This window comes from Plectrocnemia conspersa, unplaced genomic scaffold, assembly GCF_051122295.1.
Source record: "Plectrocnemia conspersa isolate PC_06_02 unplaced genomic scaffold, ASM5112229v1 ptg000006l, whole genome shotgun sequence".
Taxonomy (NCBI): domain Eukaryota; kingdom Metazoa; phylum Arthropoda; class Insecta; order Trichoptera; family Polycentropodidae; genus Plectrocnemia; species Plectrocnemia conspersa.
Genome location: NW_028277170.1, coordinates 7524025 through 7549723, shown reverse-complemented (window position 1 = coordinate 7549723; position 25699 = coordinate 7524025). Strand labels below are relative to the sequence as shown.

The window sequence follows — 25699 nt, the reverse complement described above, 5'->3', positions numbered from 1 at the left end:
TGACAGCAAGTCATTTAATGTGTTTAATTAAAATAAATTTGTAGTGTAAGTGTAAGTTTAAGAATTATACACTGTGCACCTTAGAAAGGTAGTAATAAAGCTTGTTTACGTTTCGTATATATAAAACACAATTTTATATTAGTTCATTCAAACTTTTATACTATTGAAAACTTTATTCACAATATTTCAATATTATCAATGGTAAATTATTAATAAAATACATTTCCGGAACCTAAAAGGCACACTGCAACATGGTACAACAAAGCACAACACTCTCAATCGATTTGAAGGAAGCGTATGGCAACGCTACCAAGAACTCATCGCATTCAAAAATAGCTTTGCCATCGCATTCTATTTTTATTTTTTATCGTAATACACATATGACTAGAAATATAGTACTTACTATATGAATAAATTTTATTTTATGTATATTTAAAGTAACTCGAGAAACCTTCTCAAAACTTCGATTTAACATCTTAGTTTAATTTTTTTTATAGGCCAATGTAAAAAAATTGCCATACAAAATTTTAATTTATTCAACAGTATTCAATTTACAAAAATCACTAACGATTTACTCATGTGATTTAAGTACTTTTTAATTTATAAATAAATTAAAAGCAATTTATATGGGTCCTGTGAAAGTCGTTTGTGGTCTCTGCACTGTAATATATGTATGTTATATATATGTTATATGTAAATAGCTGCACATGTTTATGTATATATATATATATATATAAATAAATTTTTGAATGTATAATATATTAACTTTAAAAAAACACAAGTTGCGCTATTTTACGTGAGCTCCAAAATAATAGATTGTTTTATTCGACGGTGCGCGAGCTTTTTCAAATTCGATCCATTTGCTTTCAAACCAATTTGTAATGTGTCACAAACAAACATACGAAAACTTGCTTGAAACACGATCGACTATTAAGCATAAGGTACTGAATGCGATATAGCGTATCGAATGCACAAATTTAATAGTTATGTTATGTACGTAGATTAAGGTAAGGTGCTTCAATATGGACTAGAATTAGGTGCAATTAATATGTGAGTAAACTACTTTTACTAAAATTTAGTACCTAAACTATTAAGTCCGCGGCTCTTTAAAGATCTAAGACACACAAATAAATTACTAACATATTTATTTCTGTTATAACTGTCTAGGATTGCTCATTTTATCCGGGATTATCCAGGAAATCAAGGCTCAAATATTTTATTTTTAACTTATGACAAACCTTGTCGAACGCCTTCTTAAAATCATTATATACGACGGCTATTTGAATTCCCATAACGAGAGATTTATTTACGGTTTTAGTAAAAGACTAGTAACAGCAGAACGAGCAAAACCAAACCCATGCTGTTGGTCCGGTAAAAACAATACTTTTGTAAGATATAAGTGATTACGACTAGGGATTCTGTGTCAAGACAACCCGGGAATTTATTCTCGAGAATTTAAAGATTTTGTGCTGTCTTGAGTCCCGGGAATTTAAAAATTAATAACCCGGGACTCGAGACTTTCCAAAGTGCAATTTTACAAAAATATGTAAAGAGCTAATTTGATGTCGAGCTTAATTTATGTCTCGATATGAAGACAAGGTGGAATTCCTTATTACCCATGATCTCAAGATTTTGAAAGTTGAAATTTCGAAATTGCCTTAGAAAATCATTAATTGATCTTGGCATCGGCCAAATTTGGAATGAATCGAACATTCACGTATTGGAAAATATTTGTTAAGTACTCACTCCTATAAAACTGGCAGTTGAAGCTCTAAGTCGTCGAGATGCCACTTTATTAACTTCCGAAATTATTGTTAATTTCCTTTTAAAAAGAATATTTGAAATCAATACAACTCTGTCGCACGAACCATCAAAATATTTCAACGACTAGAAATAAAAAAATCAACTTTAAAAAGGAGTTTCAGATATTAGATTCAACTATCAAGCGAACTCCGAATCTAGAGCTTTTATTCAAATCATTGCTTACAAATAAACCAACATCTACAGAAAGCAAGAGAGTTTTTTCTACATCTGGAATATTTGCCACAAAAACCAGGAACAGGCTATGTGATTCATCATTAAACGCCTTGGTGTTTTTAAAAACATATTTTTCCTTACAAAAGTAAAGGTTTTAACTTAATATTGATATAAATATTTCGATTAAAAAAATTGTAATAAATTAAATTTAAATAAATATCGAATAAAGTGTTTTTAAATTGTTTCAATTAATTTTCACCTATCGTACCTATAACACAAATAATATAAGTTAATAATAATAAATTAATTAAAGTTTATAATAAAAAGTTAATAATAATAATTCAATTTTTTTTCATGATTATACGAAAAATAATCAAAGTCTCGAGTCCCGGGAATTCCTGGGACTTTAAAAATTTGGGTCTCGAGTCCCGGCAATCGAAAAAACCCGAGACTTCAGAATCCCTAATTACGACAAACTAAACATGTATATTTATATGTATATCCATACAATCTTAAATTACATTAATATTATTAGCTATGAGAACATTTTTTTAACTATGAAATAAAATTATGGATTTTTTAAAATATAAAATTGCTCTGTGTTTCTAATTATAACTTTAAATTATAAATTTATATTATTTATATTATTACACGGCTTCGCCTGAGATTTGCTTTATTATTATATTACGCAATATCGCGTTTTGACTTTTACGGTTAAGTGTATATTAAAAAGCTTTATTGCTCTTGATGAAATGACAAAATTTCTTTGATCTATAAATTTCAGTCATATGTTTGAACCTAACTTGTTCAGAAGAAAAACGAAACCAATTATAATTTTTAAACACTTAAAGCGCCGATTAACACGCTTTTTGGGGACTTGCTCGTACAGCCTGATGCATGTTAACATGCTTTTATGAAACTTGATCTTTAACAGACTCTTTCTGAGGAGCAAAAAATATTAATTACGTTTTAAATAGTATATTCTAACAAATGTAGTTTTCATAATTCTTTCCATTCAAAATTTCATAATTAAAAATTAATTAGTGCTTTGAGATTTTGTTAAAAAAAATCTTATATATTATCCTAAATCGGTTTATATAAATATTACACTATAACGAATTCTTATTTAGAATCGATGCCGAAAAATTCTAGGATAGTCACACATGTGGTGTTCGTATTCTGAATTATCATTTATGCCTTATCGTATTTTGAAAAAGCCGATACAGATTTTGCGTAAATTGAACATTTACGACCGAAAAGTTTTCATTGCTATTGTTTAATTTAAATCTCATTTTCAATGCCTAGTAAATGTTTACATACGATACTTAAAAAAACTAGTACATTGGCAATCTTTTAATTTCTTCTATGCATTTATTTAATGCTCATTTTTTATTATTATAATGCACATACAGTAAGTTTTATGAAACAAAGTTTTTTTATAAAAAGATCATTCAAATTGTCCAAATTCAAAATCTTAAGAAAGAAACGCCGTTTAATTTTAATTAAAATTTTTTTTTTTCCATTTAACCTTCAATTTAATCCCAGTTTTAAATTAATGGTTAGACGTAAAATCTATATATTTAGCATTCAATATTATAGTATATTATAGTAAATACATACGATTTGTATTTGTCAATTAACTGTGTTATTAAATTAAATTTAATTTGCAGAGAGACAGCGGTAGTATCATCATGGTGAATTTCTACCCACCGTTCGTGAAATGCAGCGATAACGCAACTCTAGCAGATGTCGCAGGTAAGCAAATACGAAATCAAGTACACCTGGATGCATTTGAAAACTGTCTTGTTATGTATATATTATATGCAGCATAAAATACATACAGCACTATATTAAAATGAGGCAACTTTGTTCGCATACGTGGCTCCCATGCTCCATACAAAGCGAGTTGAAATTTAATTTGCATATGTATCTTTATCCTTATTGACTACATTTGTATTGTTTATTCAATGTGATATGTGTATCAATATGACGTTCAGCTTTTAATGTAATACGTTAAAAGCTTTAATACAATATATATTACATACAATAGCTTATGGTGAAAGTACTAAAACTGTTTTAAAAGTCAGGATGCAAGTAAAAATATAAATGCATACACCAATCTAGACATTTTTAGTTAAAGTTTTAATTTTACTGCCTTAATGCTGTAATTTGTGATTTAAAACCGAAAATGATAAATTTATCTTTTATGTCAGTTAAGGATCAAGATCATTCATTTTTAATTGCGTAAAACATTTCTGTAATATATCAAACGAACTTTTCATTCTAAAAATTCACATTTTATATTAAAATTAAATATAATTTAAGGTTTATTATATTTTTTTGCTATTGATTAATGCAATTAAAACTTAAAAAAAGTTTTATTTATTTTTAATTGTCGAAATATAATTATTCCATGTTACTTAAAAGTAGTGCTATATGTATTATTTTAAGTTATTACAACATCGTTATTACATACACGAATATTAACCGACGTCTTATACTTTTATCATTAGTTGTTAAAAAGGTTTAAACATTAATTTATATCAGTTATCTTAACTGGTAATATTAGCTAAAAAGTAAGTTAAAACTAAAACGCTGAACAATTTTAAATTGATAAATTACTAAATTTGATATTGAAATATTTTATGTATCGTACCTTTGTAGTATCAAAAATATTTCGTTAAATTAATATTGGCAATTTCGCAATTGTATAATATTATTTAAAAATAGAACTATCTAGGAAATAAGTTCTTTAGTATTTTTATAATATTTGTGGGGCCAAAATGTTCATTGTTAATTTATATTCTTATGCTTAGTTGCGTAATTTTTAAAATACAAAAAATACTTATTTAGTTAACAATACTAATATTTAAAACCAAATTCGAGAGAGACGCTTAGATTTTTTATTTAAACATATACGTTTAAAAAGTGTTCCATTGATCGAACAGGTGCTAATCCGAAGAAAAAATATCGGTAGAGCAAGGGAAAAAAGAGCAAATACTCTCGAACCAAGATCGTTTTTCCAAACACTTTTTATAGTCCTTGAAAGTCAGCTGTTATATATAGTACACAAAAATAATATTGAATGTCTCAAAATATATTTTTTTCATCTTAGATGATAATATACAGCAATTAGTACGATAAAAATTTAAATATTCTGTCTTGATTGAATTTTATATTATAAAATAAATATGTAAAATTTGACATTAGTTGATTATTTTTCTTAAATACGTTAAGACCTGTTTGCTTATCTTTTATATAATTCCCTACCATTTCGAAAACCGCTACAATTCATCCGATAAGGATCCTACGATTCCAAATAGCTATCGCCACATTAGTTTATTACCGTAATTTAGTAAAATATTTAAAAAATGTTAAGCTTCCGTGGAAATCATTCGACAAAACATAAGTTTTACTGAGCATATATGCGCTCATTTTACAATTGAAAAAAATATAGGGTTGTTAATGTTAGATATAGAAAAGACTTTCGACACGGTTTACTTTACAAACTATATAAATATATGCCTAATACAATTATAGGAGCCATGATGTTAAATAATAAACACTTGCGTCAAATTCCAGCTGAAATTCCTTAGGGAACGTTTGTTGGAAACTTTTTTTTTATCTTATATACGAACGATATCTCAAAATTTAAATACGCGTTTATGTTTGTATGCCTACGCTATTAAAATAATCGCTAATAAATTACAAAGGTTTCAAGAGGTAGACACTTAAAAATAAATAGAATAATACTGAGGCAATTATGTTTACGAAACGTGGACAATCTTTTCGTCGACAAAGTAAACAGGGCATTTAGGTAGAATAGAAATCGAGACTTATAACCTGGACTCCCAAATTAAATTAAACTTTGCTTGCTGCCATTGCGGCCCTTAGACCAATATTTATAAGTAAAAGCGCAGTAAACCCAAAAATCTGTATATACAAATAATTATTCAGATCTAGTAATACTATTTTTTCCAAATTGCGTATCATTAAAAATATGATATAATACACTTCTTTATACTTATCTTAAAAAAAGCCTAAGATCATTGGCATTTTCATACTAAAAAATACTAGAAAAATATTTTGCGAAACCACACTAATGCACTAATTCCATGTATCGGAGACTACGATAAAAAATTGTACGTGTAATTAAAAAATAATGATGCAACAATTCAAGTTATACTAGGCGATATGATAATTTCGTAATAAGAAAAAAAATACGATGATCATTGGTGTTTTTTAGTGTAAATGTAAACGTAAAAAACAATCCTCTTTCTCGTAGTGTCAGCTGAAATAATGTTAAACGACGCGAGAGGAGAAAGACGAAAAGAAACGAGAAAGACATAAATAACCAAAATGAGTATTCGTCAATACGTTATCTGAAGTTGTCATATGACAGACTCGCAGAAAAACCGACGATGCGAAACGCGTCGCCAATATATATATATATGTACAATATATTTTTGTACATATACATAATACACATGTGGCGAACTTTTAAAAGAAAGTTTTGCAACCCAGTTAACCCATTAGCGCTCGCTATCGATGACGTTTCATTTTTTCTGAAGCTCTTATTTTCATCTCTAGGTCCTATTGATGAATTATGATGATTTTGTGATAAGTCATTACTAAAGCTTACATCCCATGTTAGAATATATTATATTTTTAGTACAGGGTTTTTTTAACTTTACCCGACCATTAGAAAAATTATCTTTAAAGACAAAAAAATATAAAAAACGCCAGTTAAAATATTCCAGATAATTTAAAATAAGAGCAATACTTTGCAACTTGCTACAAAAAGGTGCGCTTCTTTTCATTGAATAAAATAAATTATTCCAGAGCACGAATTGGGTATATATTGTAGTCTTGCGTTGCTTTCACAACGATGGCCAATTTTATTCTATTTATTTGTTCCATTTTTACTATAACGTTCTATTTGTACATATTGATGTTTCAATTTACCATTTTTTAAATCGCTAAAATCTACGGAGGATATTACGAAATTGTGAAAAAAAACTTGACTTTATCAAAGTCGCACTACTGTAATTAAATTACGCCACTAGTTATTTTTCTACAAGATATATCAATCTAAATTTAAAATACATGTATCCATATATAAATGAAATAATAATTTTGGGTACATATTGCTACGGTCTTAACATTACAATAAACATAGATAAATCATTTGATTAACATTTATATTTAATTCCAAATTGGCAAAATGTTACATAAAATTATATGTCTTTTGACTAGAAATCCCTTAATTAGAAAAAAAACTTTTGGGTACTGAGCTCGTGACACGCTAATTGTTGTTTTTTCAATAGAGTATTTGCGCGATGCCTGATGGAATACGAAATTTTATTAAGTGCTTCGTTACAGCTCTGTTAAATTTGTAAAACATTCATTGTATTTCGATACTGTATTATTATGTTGGCGTGCCAGAATATAAAGACTAGATTTTAATGTTATAATTAACGAAGATCCAAATGTCTAAAAGCCTTAATCGTAAGAAATATTAAGATCTAATTTATCTTTCGTATTAATAATGCTATTATTGTGATTGAAATTTATCTGCTTAATCAAGGCTTAATAAATTTTAGGTTTAGCAAGGTTTTTTAAATTTTAGTTTTAATAATCAGTCGTGTTTGGCAGAGTAGGTATTTTGTTATATTAATGTTGGTGCACATTTGCACCCCACATTCCGATATTTAAAAATAAAATTTCCTCTAAAATTAACGATGCTAACAGTTTATACAAAATTGCATGTTGTATATAATATACTAATTTAAAAAAAAATTGTAAAGTGGTTGAGGATTCATTAGATATTATATAAAAAATGTTAAATATCGTTTAAAAATAGAATAATCTTGGATGTGAAATTGCTTCTCAACAAAATCCAGGAACTTGGCTGTAAAAATATCTTATCCATATTATTTTACAGACCTTGCTCTTTCCAAATATTATTTAGTTCGATCGATGTAACATTTCCTCAACGAAAAAAAATTGATGTGCAAAAGGAGCTATCGAAATATTTTAAATCAAAGCTTCAAACATTTTATGCTAATAAAATTAAATAATACACCGAGAGGTTTGCGAAAGTTATAGCCGAAGAAGAAAATAATATTTTTAATCCATAAAAAAATTTTTTTCATTAAAAAAATCACAATTATGTTGTGGTTACCTAATATAAATAAAACCCGCAATTTTAAATCTATAATGGATTAGTATTTACAGTAGCGTTTTATTGCAGAAAGTAATTGGGCTTTTATTAAATTAATTAAAATGTGATTATAAAATAATCCATGTTGTTAGTTTACAAATATCAAGTCTTGAGTATAAGAATATATGTTTCAATAAGATTTTCATATTATTATTATTAAAATAATTATGAAGGGAATTTCTTAGAAAATTTAATAATCCCTAATTGCGTGGTATCATAGAATAAGGGTCGATATCCTATTGAGGCATGAAAGCCAAATATGCCTCAACAGAGGTCGGCGACCTTTACAATTCCGCGGGGCATATTTGACTTTTAAGTGTAATTAGCAAGCTGTTAATTTCTTAAATTCGTTTATTTATATATTTGTAGAATAAACGTTAAACACTACATTTATAGATACATTAATTATTATTTATATTGATTCTTGTTAAATTAATATTTCTCAGGTAAAAAACACAATTACTGCTTTTAATTTTAATCTTAAGTGCTTTGCGTATAAATTTTTGTTATTTTAATTTATTACTAGGCAGGATTTCTTTCTAATCCGTCCTTGTTTTACCACTTTATTATGATGTAAATACACCATACATAAAGAGAAGCATTTTAAAGGTGCAATCTGGATTTAGTTGTTAGAATTGCTCTTTCTGCGTGAGATAGATTTTGTTATTTTAGTGACGTTCGAATAAATGACCCATTTTTCGTTTATTTGTTATTTTTATGCAAAAAGTACTGATCCTCGATGCTCTAAAGCTATCGGAAAATTCCCGAGAAATCCAACTTTTTTTTAATATCTTTGCTTTTTTTAATGATTTTTGTGTAATCCACTACAAGGTTTATATATAACATCAAAAATACCATATTAAATTTTTAAACCATCTTTGGCATTGTCTCACATCTAACATGTCACTATAAATTGCATGATTATATTTTTGTAGCAGCTGTTGCATTTATTTTTATCTGAAATTTATGCAGTTCGTAGATATTGTTCTAGAGGAGAAATTTCTCCCATTATACCCCGATTAGGTAAAGGGGTATTTTATATCATTAAACAAAGATCAACTGAGGCCACAGTACAAAGGTTTAAAAATACCTGCTTACTACTTAACAGTTCAAAGTTAACTACTTTAAAAGATGGAATGTTCAAACAATAAAAGTACCATTTAATTAGAAATCATTTGGGAATCGTTGACTAACTGTAAAATAGTATAACAATCAACTGCTTGGCAAAATAATTCTGAATTACATAATAAAAAATCATTGTTATTGTAAAATCGAAAAAAATATATTTTTTTTCAATTATAGTTTTAAAATAAACAGTCGATCCAAACGAGTTTAAAAATGTTACCGAACCTGTAACCCTCGTTCTTTTTTATCGGACGCCCTCATATTCAAGGGCTTCTCATTAAGCCATTGACCGCTGAGTTATCGTCATTTAAATTATATTTCACTGAAAATTTGTTACAGATAACATTCAATCAGACGGCAAATTATCCAAAATGGCCTGGTATTGCGTAATTAATTCTGTCGGATCATTTTACGCTTGCTCAGCGTATCCATTGCAATTAATAAATTAAAGTTTTAATTGCGTAAATGAAAATTTGTGATCGATATACTATATGATATGATAATCTTTAATTCATGTTTTTTAGAAAATAAATCGTACAATAATATTTTATATGATTCCAAGTGTAAATTGCACACTTGTTTTTTAATCGATTGACATAAAAGCAAAAATATTTTAAAGACGATATGATATCTTTATTAAATAAATTGTAAGTTGTATTAATGAATACGAGTAAGAAAACATTCGAAATGTTTATGGATGGATAATCAGGTTTTAATGCTAAAGAAGACTTTACAGAAAATAACAGTTTATTGTAATTAAGTGTAATTTACTAACGTGCTGATCGAATAGCCTGAAGAAAAGTGATTCACTTATATATTTTTTTATTTATTTTTTATTATTATTTATAATCGTAATTCTGCATGAGTATAAAAATATAATACAATTTAATGAAAAATGAAAACGTATACATTAAAAATTTCGTGTCGAAATATCTGCTGGTCTAGTTGGCTTCCATCTTGAATTATTTGATCACTTAATTTTGACTTGTGTGATCGTCTTCTCTCAAATCGTGTAATCGTCTGCTAATATTACAGAGCGTCACACTTATATTCTTGATTCGGGACAGCTCTGGTGAATCACATATGCGAATGCTGGTGAACCAATTGCATTGCTTGATTATTTAAACAATGAAATATGTTTAAGACCTGAAGTATGTGTGCACAATTCTAAGAAAATGTGAACGAGAAAAACTTATTATTTTAGAAGGTCTATTTATTGTTTTAAATAATATTCTTACAAATATATTTACAATCAAAAAATATTAGGGTACTATGGGCATGGTGTTCATGGCACTAAATCCCTTGATGCGTATGTTCAATTAGTACTATAAAACTTTATAAGCATTAAAAAATATTGTTTTTATTGGTTTTAACTCGAAAGTCGATGCTGTATGAAAACAAACGGTAACATAAGTTGAGGCACTTCAAATACCCGGAAAATGCCAAGCGCAAATGGTCTATATCAAATATACATGCCACTTATTTATTTCAGCTGAACAGCTGCAAGTTTCGAATTTTATAAAAGTTCACTCATATTGACCATCCAAATAAATGCATTCGATACATATAATTCATGTTAGTTGAAAATTCGTAAATAAAAATCCCACGTAAGATAGTATGCAACTTTAAAAAGCGCAATATTTTTTTAAATTAGTTTACGAATCTGGTCGACGAACTATTAAGTTTTTTTTGTAAAAAAGGTAGTTGGATATTGCTATAATAAAATAATATTTATATGCATTATTTTTGTTAATAAACTTAAAAATGTAATGTTAGGTTTAGCGTAGGATTTATCAATGATTCTTAAAAACAACTTTGACCACTAATACTTAATCAAAAAAAGTTGTCCCTAACAAACTTTGACGACCCTTTTTATATTCATACACATTTAAAGCGGAATAATCCGACCGTATCTAACGTTTGTTGTCGCCAAACTTTCCAAAGTGATCTTGAGTACCTTCGTAGTGCATATAAAAAAAAATATACCGTAGGGTACTTTACGGACTAAGCGATTTTCTTTCTACATGCTATTATCCCCTCGCGCATAAATACCCCTAGTTCTTCTAAAGTTCCAAAGTAATTCTGGTGAGCGTCCCGCATAAATCAATACACTTCTCTCTCTTTCTTCACTGAGCGTTCCCTTATCAATTGGAAAGTGTTCAAATCGAACCTCGAGTTTACCCAGAGCCACAAAATTGCCATACGCATTTAATTATTGTGTACAACGACGACAAAATAATCCGCAATCGAAAAACAATTACTTCTCGAGTGTTGAACGCGTTAATATACACGTAATAAAGGAAATATAAGCGTATTATGATTAGCGTCATTACGCAATACATCTCTAGTGCTGGGCGATTTATATAATAACAGGGAATTTTGATCTCGCATTTTTATCATTCTCAAGGTTGAAAAATTTAATATACAGCATACTCTTGATTATCTGAGCTAATGCTAAGGGGAAGAGCATTGATAATTTAAAAACGCGAATAAGTTTTAAAATAATCTGTCAAATATATTTACAATACAAATATTATTTTATTTATTTAAAAAATTATGATTCTTATTTTCTTTTGAGAATCTCTTATTATTTTTTTATAAATCAGTAAGAGCTATTAAATCCGAATATTTTCTGAGGGCTATTACATCTGTTAAATTCGAACTCTTTTTAGTCGATATAAAAGTTTCAAAGCCGTCTTGTGAATAATGTAATGTTTGCTACCTTCATAGTGGCGTTAAAGTTAGCAAAGATCATTACTATTTTTTGTTACAAAATTTAAATGAATAAATTTACAGGATTTAAATGTCCTTATCCCTCTTCTTTACATCTGCAAATTCTGCAATTAAGTCTTGCAATGAAATTTTGTAATCTTCATCATGCAGAACTAAGTTTACTAAGTTTAGGTAACTTAATTAAATTTATTTAAAAATCTATAATTCATTTTATTTTGCTATTTTATCTGACAAAGTAAAAAATAATAAAGTAGTTGTATACACTTGAGAGAATTTGCTTTCCAAACAATTATACTTTGAAATCAATAAGTAAATACACTGTTTTATCGACGTCGTTAAATAAAGACCATTTCCTAATAATCTTATCACTTTAAATATTTAAAATTTTATTTGGTCCATTAACATTTTTGACATTGAGCACTGATTTACAATATCCACATCTGACATTTTAACAATTTTATTAGGTTGCAAAAAAACATTTTTTAATTGTTTGCATAAAACGTTTATTTTTTGTACTATAAATAATGTAATAAAATGCTTCAATTTTAAATAATTACTCTTCTTTTTTAAAATGATAATTGAAACTCAGTTCTTAAAAGTATCATATGGTAATTATCCAGCCCCCACTTCAAGTCTTTTATTTTTTCATATGAACTTATCATATTGTTTATATTGCTTTTAATACGATTTAACACTCAGTCGCTTCGTCTAACTCTACATTTTTTTTTATTCTAAAGGCTTCTTCTCTCTTTTTTCTTTCTGTAGATTTAAAATTAATTTTAATATGTGTTTAAATAATTACATTATATAGCAAATGTACTGCCAATATGAACTGTTATCTATTTGGAAAGAAGATCACACCTTTTAATACTATTTCCGAAGAATTTATATATTCTCTGGAGAGCTGCAAAAAATAACGAAATTTCTCTGCAAATATTCAGGCTATCATTAATTAATTAAAACGATGAGTAGCGCAATGTACTTACTCTGCATTAGATTGGATATTGCTAATTCTTGTTTGTTATCTACTATAAACACCGATCATTACGTTAGCGCTAGAGATTGCCATAATACCTGTATTTTCAATACCGGTATACCGTAAAAATATTCCGAGTAGAGCTCTCATGATTAGCTCATGTAGAGCTTGTATTATAAACCAAACCAAAGCATTCGTATACCCCGGCAACTATTATTTTGATATATTTAATATTTCAATTCATTAATTATATTTTTTTTTTAATTCGAGCACCAAATCTTTTTTTTTTTGCACATATATTCTCTGATGGATATAATTTATTGAGACTTACTTATTGCTATTACTTACAACAATATTTAGTGATAAATATTCTGTGGAGTGTCTGAATGCAAGAAAAAATTTACAAATAGTAGAAGGAATCAGCATTTGTTTTCACTTCGCCAGCCATCCATATCATAAAAAATAGGCGTGGTCATTTCTCTGTTATATAATATAAATACTGGGAATTGTACCGTTAGATTTACCTGAGAAATAGCAAATATATTTATTTTATGCTGACACGTTGCACATATACAAAAATATCGATCATGTTAAATTATTATTTTTTTAATTTGCACTGAAATATCGGCCTGTGATTTTTTTGCATAGGTAGGAGGACTAAAATTTCGGCGTTTTAGGACTAAAACGAATAACATTATTCCACTTTAATATCTTACCCCGATAAAAATACTTATGTTAATCACCTACAATTAACATTATTTTATTCTACGTTTTTGCTTTCAAGGAATATGTATTTCATAATTACAATGCATGGATATATCGTTTTTAGCAAATAAGATGTACGGATTTTATATAATGTATTTTTCTTATTATTATTATTTCATTTTTTAATGCCGGTATTACCGAATGTCAATTTTTATCCCAATACCGGTACTGTCGGTATCGGTTCTACTAGTATTGCAATCTCTAGTTAGCACCATCTTAATCCTGGTTATGGCACTTCTCGACTGGATTATTTATGTTATTAAGTAACTTTATTACTTGCTTTGTAATTCTTTCTGCTGATCTTATAACTTAAAAAATCATAAAATTGTTTGTTAATTTGTAATTATTCTGGTTGTTGGTTTTCCTTTCTAATTATATGTATACGGCGTATAACGATACTTAATTGATCTGTTTTTTTAATGTCTTGTATCGTATTCAATATTAAAGCATAAAATTAATTAATCTTTGTAATTAGTTCCTTCTGTAAATAATCTCCTAGGAAATGTATAATATCATTTTGATTTTTTTTTCAATATTTTATCGAACCAGACGACATATATATTATATGTTTCATAACGAAGCAATAATTTGCGAATAATTGAACTAGGCTCAATAGATTTCCAGAATAATTATCTTTTCGGTGGTCTCGGAAAGCCAAAGCGTTCTTTGCCAACATTAATGTTATACGGAGCAAGCGTTTCCAAAAATTTGCATTGTAATGAATTTGCTCTTCGATACCTTGACCGATCGTAAAATTGCCTCAATGTGATTTTGGAAAGAACTGTGTCATTTAATGTCAATAGTCAAATTTTTCTTAGATCTCAGTAATACATAACATTTCAAACCACCATAATTAATCAATTTAATTTATTTTAATTTTAATATAAACAACGATTGACTGAAACAGGAAATTGATAAAAAGAGATGTGAGGCAGAAAAAAATACCGACCTGTCGTTAAAACGTTTTAAAATGGAATGTCATAAAATGACTGGAAGTCGATGACTCACCGGATTCAATTTATAAAGCGTATTGAATTCTGGATATGCATAATCATTAAAAATATATAACGAAACAGCATTTCAGAAGATATATCATGTAAAACTTGAGGCAAGACTTTATTTAAATTTTCCGTTTTGTATGAATGGATTGTCTTGGGTTATTAACATATACATATTTGACAATCCTCTTGGGCCGCATGCGCTGCTTGCCCATTCAACATAGTTGTTACACCCCTGTATCTTACAATCACTCCCTTATTCTGTTTAAGTAACATTAGAAGTGATATATGCATCATTTAAGTATTAAAAACACAGATAATTTTGATTACAAACAAAGCATTCAATGATGTTTTTCCAACTCACATTTTCAGATTATTTTAAATATTCCATTAATATATACCATCTCTTTAGAGTGTAATACATATATTTTTATGTTAGAAAGAATCTTTCTTTATGATCAAATTAGTGTTATAGGTTATATTTTTAACCAAGATTAAGCAATTATTTGTATATCATTCAATGTTGTCATTTCTTTCCAGATAATAATCAAATCATCTGAGCAAGAAATTTAAAAAGACTGGCACGGTAAAGCTGTCATTTTTATTTGTTGCTCTATATGTAATACATTTCTAGTGATACATTATTATTATTATTAAAAAAAGCTAAATAAGGGAGCATTGTAGCATCTCTGTGACTCAGTGCTTTAATGAAAAATTTTTTTAGAGGGAAAACTTAGAGTTTTATTATTGTCTTATATTAAAATAATCTTAAGCTTAATCTTTTGAGCTTTTATTTTTAATAAGTCTTTTGAATGTAAAAAATACTAAACTTATTTTTTACGTATCTACTCCTGTAACGTTCAATTCTAGGTAACTTGATTATTATTCGAGTGTATTTAAAACGTAATCATAATCGGATTACAAACTGGATGATATCACTATAATTCTCTTTTATCCTAATTTTAATTATACATTTTTCTTTACAATATTTTTTTTATTAAATTGTAAAACAATAAGGCATAGATGACTTTGTTATATATCAAAAATGTGCGGTGTTTTTCGTGACCCACTAAAAGTTGATCACCTTCATTGACCTATAGATGAAATAAAACAGATTTATATGTTTATACAAATTTCATTAATTAAAATAAACATGCATTTACTCTTACAAAATTGTAAATAAATTTAGCTAAAACAAATAATTCATCAAGAACAATTATGGTAATATTAATTGTTAACTAAGTTTCGATATTTATATAATAACGTTATATAAGTTTGACTTTTGATTTGATTTAAAAATAAAACAATGTTTAAAAGCTGTTACAAAAAGTATATTATAAAAAATATCGATTTTTCAGCTACACCTCTTGATGAAAAGATAGCTGAAAATACATCAGTGGTAATCTGTTGAAAATATTGTACGAAAGTTAAATAATAGACTTAATGAATAATTTTAGTAATTCTTGAACTTTACCGTCACTGTAAAATAATTTCTAATCTATGCTTTAATGCTTATTTAAAAAAAATGTCTTTTTATATGACAAATTTATATTTAATTAATAATTAATACCGATTTTTGAAAGTTGTAGTGGCTATTGTTCAATACTAGGCTCTCTGCACGATTTTTAAATATTATCGTTTGCAAGATTTCTAAGTCATTATTGCTCGACATTATATTCAAGAGCTCATATTATCAAAACAGTATTATTTTATCATATTTGTATCTTCGGCTATCAAATAATCATTTATTACTACTTGAAATGCACTTTGACAAAATTATTAATATATATTTATAGAATAATATTTTTTTAAATACGGAGTATTATTCAATTTTTTAAATATTTAGATATTAAAAATTTCGTTACTGATTTTTATTTCTGTATGCAAATATGGCCGAAAAAATGTTTTTTAATAAAAAAATGCCTAATCCAAAAAAATCAAAGGTAGGCTTCGTTTTAATTAACAAATTCGCCCGTACGCTTTTTCAATTACCGGCCTCCGGGCCATAAATTCGCACGCCACCTCTAAAAAAGAGGAATTTTGATCCCTGTTAGGCTTTAATTAATCCCACGGGTTCCACACTTGACTGGAAATATTGCCAAATGCGTGAAGGATAAATTTTCCGCGAGGGTCACGCTTATAAAGGCCCGGTATGTTTGATGTGAGTGCGGCGGTCGCCTTTGTTAACCATTGAAACGGACCCATCTAGGCTGACCCCACAAAAGGGCGGCCGCAAGAAGGTGGATTCTGTAAATACATTTTCTGTTCACGATCGCCATTATTTTTGCGCGGCGCACCGAGGATTTCACCGGAGATTAAACCTGACGTCTTGACGCGGATCAAAAATGGTTCAGCGCATCGCTTCTCAAACTTTTATACACATACTAGCATCATAACTTCATATCACGTGTAGCAGCAAACAGATTTAAATTTTAATTCATTAACATATTAATATATTTTAATTTATAAACAGAACAAATAATATACTAGAATTCCGTGAATTATAAGTTGTACTTAAAATATTGCAAATTTCAAAATATATTTTATTTAATAAGATCCTTAAGATCAACTTCATGAAAAACATTAAATGGTTCACTAAAACTTAAATAAAATTTTTATTTAATTTTTTATTACAAATCTGACCATAATGACTTGACAGATATCTGCCATGCGTCATTAGCACCATTATTTAAACAAGTTTTATTTAACATACGCGTTAATGACCACGACCAATGATGATCATTCGTAATATTATGGATGAATTAGGCTGGGATGGGACCACACAAAAGCCCTCGTTACGCTTAGATAAAAAGGGTTCACTTAAATAACACGCAATTATTCTCCGATGCATTGAAAGAACATGACTTTGTTGTGAAACAGTCACGGGAAACAACATATCACCGGAATACAAAAAGTATCGTAAGGCCACAATATTCCCGTTGCACAATTCGCCTCAAAAAGATGTCAATCAAATAATGATATTTTCTAGAGTCGTATACACTTTTCATTGTATGAAGAAACGAGTGCAACATTTGTGATGATCGCTGCATGTTTGTGATTTGTCAGCGAGCTTTGCAACCCTTAATACTTAAGGCTGATCTCCAATGAGGAGAGGGTTGTGACACGGCAGATACAATTATGGCCCGATAAAGCCCGTAGACATATTCTTTTATAAATTCACCTTTATCTAATGATGTATGAATAGCTGGATAATTCAAAATACTTATTTACACAACGTCTTCTCAAGTTACACCATTCAATGGAATATGCTGGGATGATTTCCCGCTAAGCCTTTAGGCATGATTCATAAAATCTTAGAAAAAGATTAAGCCTTCCACCGTAAGATTCAGATAGCCATAACTGTGAGGTTCATCACCCATATTAGTTTGGCGTAAAGAGATCACTGTATTTTTTACATACGATGCTCACTTACTACTAGAGTCTCCAATTCGAGTAATCGAGTACTCGATACTCGAGTATACTTGTCTATTTTTCAAGTACTTGATAATCGAGTATTATGAAAATTACTCGATTAATACTCGAAATTAAAAAATTTTGAAATATTTCAGAAACAAAAATTACTTTAACTCGGTCCGGTAAAGGTTAACGTTTTGCTTTTATTTGGCGTTTATGCCCGAAGTCCCGAGTTAGAGCGGTTACTATCAGGTATAATTTTTTCATAGTTCCATAGTTGCATAGTTCCGGTCGTCGGCTATGTTAGTGGGTACGACGGAGAAATTTCTTTTGTGTTTTCTGTTCGACAGTCCCGACTTATCTAATTTATGGCAATGAACAATATTAAATATCAAAAAAATTTTTTTTAGGTTTTATGACCATGCAGTTGTAGCGTGAAGTGTAGTAAATTGTTTATACTGATCCCTCAGCTTAAAATATAAATCAAAACAATTGTGTGTTTTAAAGGCATTTAAAGTAAAGTCAGTTATTTGCGAACCGTTTAGCTCTAGAGTGAAAGGGATTCACCCAAATACATCTTCGAAGAATATAGATTTAAATTCTTCGCATTAATCAGAAGGAGTAGAATATTGTATATTGTTAAGAAAAAAAATCTATTCAAGAAGAATTACAAAATGCTATTTTGTCAATAGTCGAAGGAAATAAGAGAAAAGCAGAGAAGGGAATGAAAGAATAGAACATAAAAAGAGAGTTCAAAAAATTGTATATCTATAAAAAGCGAACAGATATAAATTAGAAGCCTTATCCAACGCGTTAATGACAATAAGACCAACATCAACAGCAACGGAAAGGGGTTTTTCCATAACGGGAATAATAAAACCAAAGGTTAGCAGAAATATTAAATTCGAGACACTTTTTGCATTATTGTTTTTAAAAAGTATGTTCGTGAAGTTAAAATAATTGTAAAAATTACCATACTAATTATTTTATTTATTTATATATATATATGCACGAATTTGAATAATAGCTATTTTGGTACATTTGGTAAATACTCGAAAGTACTCGAGTACTCGAGTATTTTAAAATTTTAATATTCGATACTCGAGTAGTTAATGGTTCGAGTAATTGGAGACTCTACTTACTACCCCACACGTTATAAAATGCCTTGATGGTAGTATGTGTGGATGTATATTTTGAAGAAAGAATGGCAATCCAGCCCCAGACGAGAATAGGTTGCTCATACCTGCTGTAAAGGATCTAAATTTCGCAGCTGAAAGCCGCTGAGCATTGACGGATTCTTAACACCATTTCTTAGTAACTTCCAGAAAGGTTTTATTGAGTAGACACCACTTTGAAAATGCAATTGATTTTACCAAGCAAAAATAAATTGGGAGATTTTTCTTTTAACAACAAGAAGTACTTCTTTATAAATCCAGATAATAATGTTATTTTTGAGGACGCTACGTATGTCACTGATAGAGGATAAAAATTGGATCCTTGTGATACTCTATAATGAGCGAAATACACATTAAAAAAAATTAACACGACCGTTCACGAAATCGAATTTGCTTAACTGCAGAAGAAATAGCTCACGATAAACTTTGTCGAATGCTTTTTGAAAGTCAGTATAGATTATACTGACCTTTATTTCATAATCTAGACATTTTTTTATTGCCTTCGGAAACCACAGGAGGTTAGTGACCATATAACCACGCAGACGAAAACCGCATTGTTGGTCCACTTGCGTTTTCCGACAGTGTTTGTAGACATATTAAACAACTTAGCAGGTATTGAACGAACGGCGACCTTTCTAAAGTTTTCGATACACTATTTATTGCGCGTTGTGAAGTTTGAAATGACTTTAATACATATCCACGAATCAGGAAACGATGAAGTTTCAAGCGACAAATGTATCAAAGCCGAGCAAAGAGATCAACTTGCCAGCCATTTAATATAATGTCGAGAATGGAGCTCGGTCCTGTGAAATTTCGTTATCTGAGCTTTTCAAAATCGTACTTTATGTATAAAATATCGATCAGCTAAATCGTAAAGTCGGATTGTCTCCATTGTGATCGGCAGCTAAAGATGGTTTATCGTAGACGGAATAATAATTCTCTGCGAAAAAAATTATGAATATATACCTTAGTATGTTTATGATTTTTTCGTAAGTTAAAAGGTTGATTTGTAACAGTAATAATAAATATATACGTCGTATATTAATACTATGCGAAAATAAATGTGTGTAGATTGTTATAATTATTTAATTTGATATTTTTCCAATACTGTGTATTTTTTCTATATTTTTTAAGCTTTGTTTAAAACAAATTATTTAATTATATTATCTATAATGGCGTAGGTATATTATTTAGCATAAGACGAGTCGTAAGCATGATATTCTGCGAACTTTGCTTAAGCAAAAAATATAATCTAATAACTTTCTTTAGCCGTTGTATATATTTATATTTTAATAATGTATTTTATTATTAACATTTATATATATATATATATATATATATATATATATATATATATATATATATATATATATATATATATATATATATATATATATATATATATATATATATATATATATATTATTATTATACGTCAGACATTTTATATATTATATGTAAAAATGTATCTTTGTCGGTGTTAGTTTTAACGAGAAAAAGGAAATTCAGTAAAAAACTTATATTGAGAGTAACTGACATAACACTTGCAAGAGACAAGCAATAAATTGAAAATGGAAACCGCAAATCGCTACGAATAAATGAAATTGTGAGAATAAATCCATTTTTGCATTTAAATGTGTCAGTCAGGATCATTGCGTCATTTCCATAATATACGTTCTATGTAATAAAAGTAAAATGTGAAGTGCTTTTTTTATAACATTATTTGAAATAAGCACATTTGTATTTTTTTATTCACGATTAATAACATTAGTGGATCTGTCATTTCTTGATTTTGCTGGTCTTGTCTATTAATTAATTAATATTATTTTGGGTATTTTTACAAGATGAACTCTTGTGTGCACTGTTTGAATTTAAATCAAAGGCTCATTTACCTTAACTTTCATATATATGTACATAGGTATCTATAATTAGATTTACGTTTATTTTATACATGTGTATAACGAAAAGCGTACCCCAAAAATGAAGAGATCCGAAATAAGACACAGATGGATCGCCGCTGGGTTGAGGTAATGGGGTAAAGGGAAGGGAGGGGTTAGGTCGAGGGTGCAAAAGCACGAAACCATTAAAATGATTTAGAGTTCGCTACCAACTTATTATATTAAATTATATTATGAGGTCTTTGTTAATTTTCCGCGTTTTATTGACGCAACGTGTCACAACGGCAACTGTATATATTGTATGTATTTTAAACTTGACTTGCTTCGCCGAATGATTGATCGATTGATCGATAGTGGCAGGTTTGCCTTTGAACAAACTTGGCTGCTTATCGACAAAGATCATATATTGACCCTAATTTTCCATTGTATTAACGATAAAATATAGTGCAAAAATATTCGTCCGGATAAATCATGTGACTAAAACACAATATGTTACGTTTTTTAATACTTTTTCTTCTTCGGATTGTTGTGTAAGAACCATTACTAATCACGAGTTACAATCCTTCTCAGAAATAATTCAGTTTCATATGTGAACAATAGAGATAGTTTATTGCTTTTTGAAAGCTGTCAGGAAAAGTTTGTGCGGGACCCAAATATTTTACAGATGAGGTATAGATTTTATTGATAATTATTTATTGGTTTTTTAGAAGTCTTTCTGATTTAGATTTGTTTTTCAATCCCATATCACTATTTTTAATTGTTTTAAACCACCCATGGTATTTTTAAATCCTAGATACTTCTCCATAAATGTCGTTAATAATCTGTGTTGCATATTATGTTTTCAATTTCTTGTCCAATGTCAAGAACACAAAATACAGCAAATCCGTTCCGTAATTTTTTCTTTGTATTAATATAAAAACGATAATAGAACTAACCAAGCTTGAAAATAATTATAACCACGACTTGTTGACATGATGTAATTTAGCGACAAAGTGGATTCAAATGGTCTCATTTAAAAAAGTATCATTTCTTCTCGATCTTACATTCATATTAAAAGTCCAAGAACTAGTAAAGTATTATTAATTTTTGGTATGCTTAAAACATGTTTTTAACAATAATAGTTAATATGACATTTTCAAAAAATAAGATTAAAATTACATATTAGTATAATATATAAAATCCATACTCTTATCTTACACAACATTACCATATTTAGCAGAGCTTATAGTCAAAGTAGACTCCTAATAATAAAAGCTAGAGTAATCATATTTTAACACCTTAGAATATGTGTATTAAACCTTTTTATAACCTTTAATTTTTACTCATTTTTAAAATAAATATCAGTTACGATCTTTTATCCTTGATCCATATATAAAATCTAAAAGTAATGTTTTAATGTTAGTAATACCAACGTATTTTATGCACAAATTAGATTTAACATTAAATATTAAAAACCACAAAGTATTGTATTGTAAATCAGTATTCGTTTAAATACATTACTGTCGGCTGAGCATTAAAGATTTTTCTTTTTGATGTATTATTTTCTTCGACATTTCTTCTTGCATTAGCATTTATTGAGAGTAAACGAACCAGAAGAACAAGTTTAAAGCGTGTTATAAAAGAAAGAATATTGAACACGATTTTGAAGACAATTTTATCAAGTCGATTGATTTTACCTTTTTGTCTACGTTGGTTTAACTTAACTTACTATGCGATTTACAAAAGCGTACTTTTTTATATACATATATTAATATCTTTATAATATTTATATACAAGTACACGATGTTTTAATTCATGTACATAAAAACATTGAAATCATTAAATAGGCAAATGCAAAGTTATTTTTATATTAGAAATAAAATGCATTTTAATTCCTAAATTTTCTTGGAACACACTGTGCCTGTATGATAGCTTAAACTTGTGTTGAAATGTATTTCCTTAACCACGTCAATGGGTTGATACATAATATATCACTTGAAATATCGATACGATCATTCCTTCTACATTTGTTGTGTGCACGAATTGTAATAAGATACACAGCTAATTTACATATGGGTCTACTAGTATAATATATGACACTTATGTTGATGTGAAACTACAGATGTACATGTATTAGCACTAGCTATACCTTAGTTATTGGTTTCTTGAAATAGATTCCGTGGCTAAGTACTTACTGATTCTTAAACAATATTATATTAAAACGTATACTTCTATAATTAAGGCACTTCACCTCAGATTAAAGCAACTTTTCTATACTTTATTTATAAATAAAATATTAGAGTTTGCCTTTTTATTTTTAAAGATCATTAAAAAAAATTAATTTCATAGTGCTAGATCAGGGCTAAATAAAAGATGATTAACAAGATTCCATCCTAGTTCGCTCAATTATTCTGTATAATGATACAAGTATCGTGTTACGAGGTTTTTTTATTTAGCAACAGATTCAATGGACTTGGTTCATAATATTATTCCTATATATATACTTTCTCACATATTTAGCCACAAACACTGTCGGCAAGCACGGGTTTCGTCCAAGTCATTTCACGGTCACTAACCTCTTGATTCAAAATATTTGATTCTAAAATATAGGTAGATGTAATATATCATTATCTTATTGGTTTTACATTTTGTTATAGCAGTTAAAATATTAATAAGCTGTTACACAGCAAAATTGATCTTAGATCCTTGTAAACATAATTAGGTCTAAAATAACATTTCATAGTAAAGAAAACGACGTTGATAATCAAAAACAACCCGTCACAAACACACTGTATCACTGTTATCGGTAAAACTTGTAAATTTAACAAGACTTCCATTAGTTTGACCTCAAAGTTTCTAAGTCTTCTCTTCTGTTAATCTTAGCCCCGAAGGCTCAAGGCTTAGCCGAAGGAGGTGAACTATTAATGGTATTCAAAATATTTTGCAAGCTTGTACTATAATATTGTGCATAACACAATGGGATGAGCTTGTGGGTACTTCCATGTTTACGACATGATACATTTTTAACTAATAGCGTACAAACTCGGCAGATAATTGGGTTTGTAATAAACGGCCGAGAAGGGCACAAAAATGATTTTTTTATCTAAATTTTTAGCAGCGCCCCAAAAAGTTTAGTTAGTTCGGAATTTATTTTTAAATTATTTAACGCGAAAAGTTATTATGGTGTGATGGTTTATTTTTTTTTAAATTGCAATAAATATAATAAATTTATATCTTTTTTGCTCATTATAAAATTATAAGCTTCTAAAAAATGTATTTAGAAATTAACAACTCTTTTTTTACAAAACGAATTTTATTCATATATATACGTACATATATATTTATGTTGTAAATGTTTATTTTAAAGAACTTATTTATAATCAAACAACTACTTTCTTTCACTTTTTGCTGATTTAATCTCGCGTTTTTTTAAAAAGCAGTACTTAAATTATTTACTATTCTAGTGAAAATTATACATACGTTTAACCATTAGTGTAAGGGTGTAAAACCTTTTGAATCGCCTTACAAAAAATCCTCAAGGGTGTCATTTAAAATGAAGTATATATTTTTGACAACAGTTTAACCCAATTTACTAATAAGTTGATTATAATTCTACTTATCACATACAAATTTTTAATATAATATTCTTTATATCATTACTTTTCTATTTAAGGCAGCAATATCTGTTTAGCGATGCAAAGAGTATTTTAAAGATGCTTGTCTAATATTTTTGTTTAAATTTTACTTTTTATATGCTTATAATGAAAAAAAAGCGAAATCTTGTGATTTTTGCTGTTTCTGCTATATACAAATCTGTAAGAAAAATTGCCCTTTAGTGAAACTAGGGAAGTCAGCTTTTCGGTAATATTAAATTAGTTTTCAATTTCTAGAATACGACTGTATATTATGAGGACAGATTATTTTTGATACGCTTTTAAAATATACTTTAATAAATTCATTGTCAGTAAACGAATTAGCTTTGTTTGGTAATTACATTTGCTTCAACATAACTTATCTTTATTAATAAATTAAAAGTAATTTTGTTATATAGTTGTTGTTGAGACATAAGATTTTTCCAGATCTTTATTTTTTTGTATACGGCACATTTCTTTCGTTATATTAAATATAATTCCTTTAAAATTTAGTTTTAATGCGATTTTTTAAGTAAATAAAATAATGCATTAAAAAAGTTATGTATGGCAATAAAATTAAGCAAACGTAAATAACAACATAAAGTTGTTTTACCTGTGCCATTGCTAAACATATTAGTTTTTATTTATCATGACAGCAATTTTTATTTTCAATATTTTAACGTAAATAATGTAAGTTATTTATGTAACGTAAATAACTTATAAAAACACATAAATAACAACTTGTTAGCTCATTGTTTAATGTCTCAGTTTTTGAATATCAAATAGACAGTAGTGCTTAATGGT

The 25699-nt window shown here is 28.2% G+C and overlaps 1 protein-coding gene across 1 annotated transcript in view; it reads left to right on the top strand.

Moving 5' to 3' along the window:
- LOC148234141 (dipeptidase 1-like) overlaps nt 1–25699 on the top strand; it is a 172353-nt gene that overhangs the window by 102732 nt on the left and 43922 nt on the right. The window contains exon 8 of the mRNA XM_088187289.1: nt 3648–3732. Coding sequence (XP_088043415.1) covers nt 3648–3732 — 85 coding nt within the window. The remainder of the gene's footprint in view (nt 1–3647; nt 3733–25699) is intronic.